Source organism: Corvus brachyrhynchos, unplaced genomic scaffold, assembly GCF_000691975.1.
Source record: "Corvus brachyrhynchos isolate BGI_N302 unplaced genomic scaffold, ASM69197v1 scaffold44, whole genome shotgun sequence".
NCBI lineage: Eukaryota > Metazoa > Chordata > Aves > Passeriformes > Corvidae > Corvus > Corvus brachyrhynchos.
In genome coordinates, this window is record NW_008238359.1 from 383,347 (window position 1) to 393,233 (window position 9,887).

At 42.3% G+C, this 9,887-nt stretch overlaps 1 protein-coding gene across 3 annotated transcripts in view; it reads right to left on the bottom strand.

Moving 5' to 3' along the window:
* Positions 1-5,815, bottom strand: part of TSPAN9 (tetraspanin 9) — a 167,567-nt gene extending 161,752 nt beyond the window's left edge. For 2 of the 3 annotated variants that reach the window (XM_017735933.1, XM_017735930.1), the window contains exon 1: positions 258-301. Coding sequence is in view for 1 of the 3 variants with exons in the window: in XM_017735932.1 (XP_017591421.1) it covers positions 258-301; positions 5,764-5,800 (81 nt within the window). In the remaining 2 variants the exon portion in view is untranslated. Of the gene's footprint in view, positions 1-257; positions 302-5,763 lie in introns of those variants that run through there. The other variant, XM_017735932.1, reaches the window with a different exon arrangement.
* Positions 5,816-9,887: the final 4,072 nt, after the last annotated feature.

Here is a 9,887-nt window from a genome sequence, read left to right on the forward strand (position 1 = left end):
ATTTGCATATAATGAAGAGGGGTATTGTCCTCCCCTGTTACATTTCCTTCAGTACTTCTGGCAGCACTTGGACACAACCCAAACAACAAGCACGTTACTCTGGACTCTCTCAGCATTTGTGGCAAGAAAATAACAGATTATAAGAAGGTTTTATAAGGGCTGAGTGTTGGACCAACTCGTCTCCCCGTAATGTCAATGTGAGCAGTATCAAAGATAATGCTGAATGACTCCAAGAATACTTCAGAGATCTTACTTACTGAGGTAATTGGATGTACACCAAGGAAAAAGTTGCAGACCAAACCTGGAAAGAAGAAGAAGAAAATGAAGTTTTTTGCCTTTTAGACCCACTTCCCACCACAAACGTAATTAGCTTGGGATGACAGAAAGGAGACATTAAAAAAAAAACAAACAGGAAAAGGTATATCAAATTCTATCTGCTTCTGAACAAAAGGAGTAAATCTTAACACTGGTCTCTGGGGCATAATATACTGATTTGATCTGGACTCAAGTTTAAATAATGGCAATACACAAATATTAAAACAGACTTACAAAAACTAAAGGGAAAACAGAGATCACAGGGAAAAGCAAAAGCTGTGTGTCTATTAAATCAAAAGTGCTAGTCAGAAAAATCCAGTGCTTCTACCCCTTGGCATTCAGGTCCCCCATTATCACCACGACTCCTGATGACCTGCTTGTAGCAGCCAAACTAGAAATTAAGCAAGACCCTTCCTGATGAACTCTCCTCCAGTAGCCTTGCTTTCTGACTGGTGTCACCTTTGCTTCTAGTACAACAAAACACTGCTGAAGTGAAACTCACACAAAACCACGCAACAGAAAGCACCCTACCTTCTCCAATTTATACTGGAGATTTCAGGCCTGTAACAGCACCACCCAAATGTCAGAAGGGTACTACAAAAATAGAAAACTGACCAAAGTGAGACTAGGATTTCCTTCAACCATATAGAGGAAAGACATGGAACAGTGTCATCTCCACTGTTTAAAAGCCCATCAATATTATTGCAACTGCAAACAAAAAAAGTACAGACTAATTACTGAAAAAATTGTGATTATTCACCAAATTTGGTCATGGAAATGTTTCCATTATTGCATTGTTGTTGTTGATTTTTAAATTAATGTTTTCCCTTCACCTGATTCACTGTATCAAGTAAGACACCAAAACATTGCTGCTGATTTCACACGGTCTGTTTACTTAACCTGCTTCAGCACATGGACACTTCAACAGATGATACACATCAGTTCTATATATCTTTGTTAAAGTGGACTAATGCTATATGAACTCATAACTGATATCAGACTCCATGGCAAGGACTTGCAGGCATCCACCAAATCTAACTCCCCAGTGACACAGGTAACAACAATTTCAGCCACTGAACTACTCATATTGAAGTCAAGAGTGCCTAAGCAATAACTAATAAATAATAAAATAAATATATAATCTTAAAAAATAATCAAGAATTAAACAATCCAAGCTTCCCACAGCTCCATTGGGTAGATGTTGGCTAGTTAATCAAACTGCTGTCACACGCAGTATGCTGTCAGCTATGCTTATAGATGAACTTTCTCCACCACTGATGTAAGCCAGTTATGAACACAGCATGATCTGTAACAAAGGCAGAAATGGCCTGAGAGGAGCACTTGAAGTCATGTAATCCTGCAAAACAGGTAGCAGTCCTAGCCATGTCCAAGGTACACTGATTGGCTTGACAAAAGCCAGCTCTACACAGTAAAATTAAGAAAGGAAAATGAAATGCTTGCAAGAAAACTGTCAAAGAGGTCTTGTTGTTGGCCAAGGTAAACATTAATAATAAACTCAAGGAAACAAGACTCTTCTGACAGACCAGAACTGGTGACATGAAAATTCATGGGCAGATGCAACTGAAGAGCTCAGTTCATACCCCCACAGATTCACTATTGGGCTTGGATAGGTACAAGATTGTTGCAAAAAACTATGATACAAGGAACAGCCACTCTGCAAATCCTTCAGAAACTTGAATCTTTCACTATGTTTTCTACAAGAGTAAGGAACTGTACTCAGCAGCCAGACAACCTATTCAATCCACAGTCGACAGCAGAAGAAAATAAGGAGACAAGTCTGCCTTCCAAAGCAGAAGTCCTATAACATGAGGGCTAACAAAACCTAGAAGAAAATGCTGATCTTTTCTCTTCTAGAAAGCTCAGTGACTGGTAGGCACTTATCTCCTGGTAACTGTTAGGTGCATCACCACACCTTGTCCTCTGAACTAAAGCATGCTTGTCTTTCAGTTCCTCAAACCATGTCCCAAGGGCAAGCAAAGTCTGTTTGCTTTTGTAAATGACTGCCTTGGACCAATGTCATCACCAGGTAAGTACCTACTTTGGTTGTCCTTGACAGTTTTGAGTTTGCCATGGGGATATTTTGTACCTCAAGTATGAGTACATTTTATTAATAAAATTTAAACCTACAGCTCTAACCACTTACAGATCTTTGAAACAGCAACTGGGCTGTCTAGTGATACAAGCAGAAATAGTCTGGTAGTGATCTTCTACCTAAGACTTAAGAAGAACATGGAGCAATGAACATCACCTCTCAGTATCTTTTAAAAGTAAAGGAGGGGGATGACTTAGCACCTTCAAAACAAACAAGGGCCTTAAGAAGATTTTGACAAATTACTTTCAAATTTTAAAAACAGAGGAACTAAACAGTACTTCCTAAAACAGAGAGAAATATGGGGATTCCTAAATGAAGCAACATTTCTCTTTAAAGAGCTCTTTAAAAAGCAGTTCAAAAAAAAAAACCAGCTGCATATCTAAATGACTTGGACCAGTTTTGTTTCCTTTCTGTGGTTTAATGTAGAAACAACAAGGAAGAAATGGACTAAAGACAGCAAAACTGTTCTGTTCTTACCATAGAACGAACTTCCTCAGCTCTTCAGAGAGGAACTGATTGAGAACAGAATAAGAAGGAAGAATTGAAGATAGAGACTAAACAGCTGTGAAAACCAAGATATAATGAAACACAAGCAGGACTTCTTGTTTTCATAAAAGAAAGCAAGATGCAATAGAGATTGCTTGGGTGTCCCTAGAGAGCAGGAAACTGAAGGTGGATTTTTCAAGGAAAACAGACTGCTTTAAGAAAGATGACTTAAGAAATTATTTTACAAAAGACAGATTGAAGAGAGTTTCTTGTATAAGTCTCAGGAGGTACTTTGCAGTGACCATTCACCAGGAAAATGGTGTGACAACATGGAACTTGGAAAACTGAAAGCCATCCAGATAAATTTACATTACTGTGTGAAATTAAGACTCTGTCTGTTCTCATTTCCTCCTCCTGGTTCTCCTTAGAAGATCCCTTCTCTGCTTCACATCCTTTTCACTTTGCCTTCTATATAATGAGAATAGAGAACACATCCAAAAAGTCAAACACATCAATGAAGTCTCTTCCTCTACAGATAGTCAAATCCCTCTACGGATCACTGGTTCTAGCAATTACTTTCACCATGGCCTTCATATCCTAATCTATGACCATATTCACCTGAAATACTGTCCTGGGTCTTCCCACATGAAACAGGGGAAGTTTCAGTGTGTAGGATTTAGCTGATCTTTCATCCTGAGTAGGTGTGAGGGGAATATATTGAGAATTTTCCCAGAGTTGCAGTTCTTCCCCCTTGCTCTTCATCTTTGATGGCACCAAATAGCTCAGCATTAGGCATCTATGCTATTTATATCCTCCCTATAGATGTCTCTGCTGCTGTCCACAGTGTCCCAGGTGCTATGAATGCAAAGTCTTGCCAGTTCTGCTGCTTTCTCCACTTCTGGGAACATAGACCAGCAAGAGCTTTTCTAACACTCAGAGCCACTGCTACTTGGCAAACCTCAGTGAGACAGCACAGCAGCACTGGAGAGATCCAAATGCTCTGATGTATGAAAGAAAAACACTTAATTTATATTTGGAAGGTTTCCTTAACAAGCTTTTAGGCCAGCCATTTAGGTTTTTATTTTACAAGGAGACATGCTTCCATCTGCATGTTAGTACAGGTCTCTGTTGCCAGAACCATTATCCCATTCCCCTAATGGTATTTTGTCCACATGTATATAAATGCATATAAACAATACAGTGCAGACTGTCCTCCAGTGGAAACAACATACTAGACATTCTCAGAACATTGCTTTCAATCCTTCACAACTTCAGCTGCACTTTCTTCAAACAAAGTCAGGTAACAACCTTCATTCACATATGGCTGCAGTCTTAAAATGGAATGCAAAGCTGATTTTGGGATAAGTATATATTTACAAAATCAAGGAACTGTTTAAAATAAAGCTGGATGAACATCCTGGGCAGAACCACCTTACACCGAACTGTATGCAGAGTTGTGGATAAAAAACAGCACTAGAGAAACAGAAAGGAAAGTATGCTTTCAAAAGCATTCTTGAGTTATTTAACCTTTAGAAATGTGCAAATGAAAATCGAAAGTCTCCTTGCCAGAGCTCAACAAGAGTTTGGAGTACAGCTGCAATCACCATAAATGTGATTGTCAGCACACTGCCGTAAGATACTTGAGGAGACAGCACTGACTACCCAATTGCACAAGACAACTCACTTGGGTTCTTCCCACCAGTGTCCTAAACCCAGGATTCTTTCAACTTCAGGCTTTGCCTCCCTCAATCCTTCAGGCCAAGTGAATTTAATTAAGACTGAAATTAAAGGACACCAAATATAGGAGAGTTCACAGAACCCTCTGCTCTCTAGGATTTGCATTGATCCCTAGCAAAGAGTCTCAAAATTTTGATCTAAGTCGCCTTCAAACCTGCTGACAGGGTGTGACATTTCAGCTCTCTGTTCAGTGTACCACCTCATCCTTCCTTTTCAGCCCTTCCTCCCAGGGGAGGGCTGCACACTTCCTCTCCCTTAGCCTAGTGCCTTCTCTAGGCTCCTGCCTTCCCACCCATTCCCCCCAAGCTCCTTCTCCAGTCTATCCCTGCCTCCTGCCCAGACATGCCACACACGGATAATGCAGCCCCTGTGGTCCTACGCCTGCGTGAGGCTGATAAATTCCATCATACCGTCACTATGAGCTTACACAGACCAGTCCAAGACTTGTAAACCAGTGAGGATGGCCCAGGACAAAGGCAGCTCTACTTGAGCAATATCAGAGCAGAAACTAAAGCCCAGTTAACACAGTTCAGCTGATTCTAGAGACATACAGTGACCTGGCCTCAAAAATATCATCAGCTTTTCACTAGTTAATGCAGTTTGTTTCCCCTTTTGCACTTGCAACAGGGATCACGGAAATAAACACCCAGCTATTAGTCACTTGCAGCTCCAGAAATATCAGGCGTTAGAACAGCATGACAGCGTTTGCATTACAAAGGAGAACTCTGACAGCAAAAGGGAAAAGTGCTTTCAAAACAACTTTAATAAGTTTTCCTGCTTTACGTTTTGAAACAAAGATCAACACAAACTTCAAATCTTTTAAACTTATGTTACTACTTCAGTGTTATTGTAGTAATGCAATGTCATATTCACATCACTGTAAAGAAATGCTAAGCTTAATTAATACCTTTGTCCACTTAAAGGCTTACTGGAGCATATGTTTATGATTTAGTCTGCCCCATCTGCCTGGAGCTATCCCTACAACATGCCTGTCTGTTTTACACTCTTGATTTTAAAAGCTGTTCAACAATAAAATTTTTTCACCCCTCCTCAACAGGCAGTCTAACAGACCAATACATCCCACTGGCATCAAAACACTGCTCATTACTTACTCAGGATCCTACATGTCCTATCTCTTCTTTCTTCCATGTGAAGCACAGTCAGATGTCTCCTTTCTTACTGGGCTTGCAGACAGTAACAGCTTGCAGCAGCTGGGCTTTGCCCAAGGATCATGCCTCATTCTACAAACTCAAGCCCTCAAGGTTTATTTTTTGACAGCAATGAATGCAAGTGTTTGGAATATCATCAGAAAACAGACGGAAAGGTGAGGTAGGGCTTGAAAGACATTTAAGCAACAGTGCTGTCCAGCTGTATTAACACTTAACTCACAGAGACACATCACTTTCCCAGAACACCTGTGCAATGAGGAAAGCATCCAGCATCTTTCACTGGAGAACAACGTCCTGCCTCATGACAAACACACTGCAGAAAACATGTCACTGAACCACAGAAAGTGACCCACAAGACATATTTGATGGGGTTTTTCCTAGGAAACACAGCACTGACATTCAGCAATGCATGTTTCACAGGAGGGAGGCTAAAAGGAGCTGCAGAAACAGCCTCTGGAAGTCAGTTTTAGGAGATCAGGAGAGATGAAGAGGAAGTGCAGAGCGCACTAGTGATACCTCTTTAGTCTCCAATAGAGCATCTTGTTACACCTCAGTAAAATACACAAAGGTTTGTATCTTCCCAATGAGTACTTCTCCTCAAAATTAAATTCTAACATCATCACACTGAGTGAAGAGATGGCACTTCCTCAGCACATCCCTACTTTTCCACAATTTCACTGCCATGTAGAGAGGAAAAGACAAATATTTATTTCTGATCCACTCACATTCTCTGGGTATTGCTAAGGTGGCCTCACCACGACCTCAATCCTAAGGTCTGTTAACAACCACAGCACAAATGGGGAGATGATCTGCTGGTCCTGGAAAGTTTATTCTATTTTCTAGAGAGTCAAAGAAGGCAGTATCTAGATAAAGAGCTATTCCCTGGTCATACACTGTCTTTCCTCAAGCTCAGCACCATGCTTTACTGTCATTACACTTCCTGCATGAAATTTGAAAGAACATGGTTTGTTCTATTCCAGAACACATCTTTAAGTGATGTTACACTAAAAAGGCACTTTTTACTTTGACAATCACTAAAGGAAAACAAGTCTACAAATACAAAGTATTCCACTACCCACATACACACCTTTCCAGCATAAGCTCCTAGCATAGTGAGGAAAGTGTTTAATTTAATTTCATTCAGCATCTTAGCAACACATCAGCATCTTAAAACCTTCCTTCATTTCTTCATCTGGGGTATTTACAAGTATTGTCATAGTTTTACACACCTCCTTCCTTCTCAGACCAAATGGCTGCCTGATCTCAGGATCAGAGAATTCATGTTGGAGCAGGCCTGGGGGTGTTCCATCATGCTCTACCTTACACAGGGCCAGCTAGGAGGTCCCAACAGGACTTTATCTGCTTTGGCCTTGGAAACCTGTGAGGACAGACATTGCACAACCCCTCTGAGTAACATGTTCCAACATCTGATTGTCCTCATTGCAAGAAATGACATCGATCTTGAACCTCATTTCAACTTTCCTTTGCTGATCCTCATGCAGCCACCACATACCAAACTGTAGAAGCTCTGTCTTCTGAAGAACCTCCTCTAAAGTACCAGAAGGTCTCTACAGGTCCCATCAAAGTTTTCTCCAGGCTGAACAAGCCTAGTTCCCTCAGCATATGATCCTCATGCTGTACCAGGGCTCTGAGAGCACTGAACAGCTTTTAAATGCTCTCTTAGCCTCACATCCATCCTCACTCTCTGCTTAAGGCACCAGGGACCCCATTTTAGCTCTGGCTGAGGCCTTCAGTGCCTGCCCCACCTATGTCATAGCTGTGTCTGCCTCCAGCCATGTGTGTGAATCCTGGTCCTGGACCCTGTTGATGCAGATCCTGACCTGAGAAAATCACTTCCTTGGGTATTGGCTGCAGTCTTATTAAAACAGCCCTGAGTATTGTCAGCTGCCTTCATTTCCAGGGCACAACACTGGCTCGAGCTCAGCTTCTTTAAAGCATTCTCATCTCTTTTTGTCATGCATCAATAAATCTAGTGACATTCAATGTAGGAAACTAACGGGGCATCAGTCACTTGCAAACAGCACAACCCTGAAACATGACAAAAGGGAGAAACTGAGACAAGTTTTCAGTTGTAAAACCCAAGTACCTCGGGAATATTAACATACTACTTCTAAAACAAGCACACACTTCTGCTCCATACCAGCTCTCTCAGAATAATACCAAGACAAAGTCTCAGATTAGTGCAAACTTGCCAGTTTCACATGTGACACAAATGTGAAAGTAACTCCTCCAATCAGTGCTGCTACCTCAGTGTTGGTTTTCTATTTTAATCTGTGCTCTTCCTGTGTTTCACTTTTCTATTGCAGTTTTTTAGTCTGTGTGTTTGGGGAGACAGGGGTTAAACACTAAAAATATACAGTTGTGATGGAAATACCCTCATGGACAGGCTGAGGTTTGGCATGCTTTGGAAGAAAATAACTTAAAATAGCACAGAAAGCAAAGACTGTGGGATATGCATCTCTGATAGCTACTTTCTGTTAAAATAACCAAAATAACTTAAGATAACACTGACATTCACAGTTAACCCTCTACCCTGCTCAACAGAGATGAACAGGGCCATTCTAACCCCAGAGCTTTGCCTGAATAATGCAAATGACGTTGCATTTGTTATGTTCTGACCCCGAGGTCTTCTTATGCAGCTTTATTAATGACAATTAGGCTTAAAGAATGTACCCAAAACCAAGTTTGCCACAAGTCTCACAGCCCCATTATACAAAAAGCTTTGCCTGTAGGATTTTTAATATGATCATCACAGGTCTAAAAATATGAAAGGGAAAGATCTGGAGGCAGAAGCTATATTAGCTCCATCAGTTTTCACACTTGGAGCTCAGGCAAAATGAAAAATGGAAGCAAAGGACATAAAACTTTTTCCTTGGTGTTCTCAACATCGCATTGATAATTTATCTTTTGACATTCTAAAAGTTATTGATTGCTAACTCTGAACCCACATTCCATGCCAACACAACTCATATGAATGCACACTTCAGTGGCTGCTATCCTTTGAAATTATACAACCCGGCTACAAAGGAGTCCACTACCAGCTTAACAAACAAACCATTAAAACAATTGGTGGCACCTGTTACTAAGAACTTTGCTACAGGAACATATTAAGTTTTGGCTTCCACAGGCAAACGTTTAGGCCCATCTAGGAATGGGCCAACAGCCCAAACAAACTGTGTGATTTAACTTTCATGGCTGTTCTAGAGAATATTTAACTTTTTCCCAGACATATCCCAGGTGACTTATGCCCAAGTCTTAAAGTAAGTTCAACGCAGTCAGGTAGGAAAATCAGGTGCCCCCATTCCTGTGGTTCAAACCACAGAACTATACAGAGTAAAAGCATAGAATGAAAGAGTTGATAAAAGGATTAAGTACAGAAATGCAGCTCATCCTCATAGCCTAGTTTTTCTCTTAACACAGCATCCCCATATCACAGTTCCTCCCTCCTGCCCATCAGAAATCCCCGGAGCTACAGGCCTTCCCTAGAGGCAGACCTCACAGAGCTCCCACCTCCCACCAGGAGCACGGGGACAGGCGGATATCCAAGATCCAGCAAGAAAAGTTTCCGAAAGCTTTAACAGGAAAAGGCCACGCTGGAGTCAAGTTTTACATAAGAAGGGGAAAGGCAGGAACCGCTGGCACCCCCTCGGCGGGCGCTGCCGAGCGGAGCTGTCAGCCCACCGCGGGCTCGCTCCCAGCCCCTCACACCGCAGCAGCCTCGGGGGTGCGCAAGGCCACAGCAGAGGCAGCCCCCGCCTGCCAGCAGCGCTGTCCCAGCGGTGTGTTCCCCGCTGGCGGGGACAAACCCGTCCTTAGCCGAAGCCATCCGCTCCCGTGCGGGATGGGCACCGCGGGTTCCCCGGCCGAGAGCAGGACCGCGCACGCAGACGCCACTGGGCTCGTCTCATCCCTCTGAACTAACTTTCCTGTTTCCGCAAAAATCACACAGGCACCGGAGGGGGTGGGGGGTTATTTTTTCCAGCAAACCCCCCTCCCCCCTACGAGCCACCCGCCCCCCTCCCGCACCCCCATCCCGCCGGGACCCC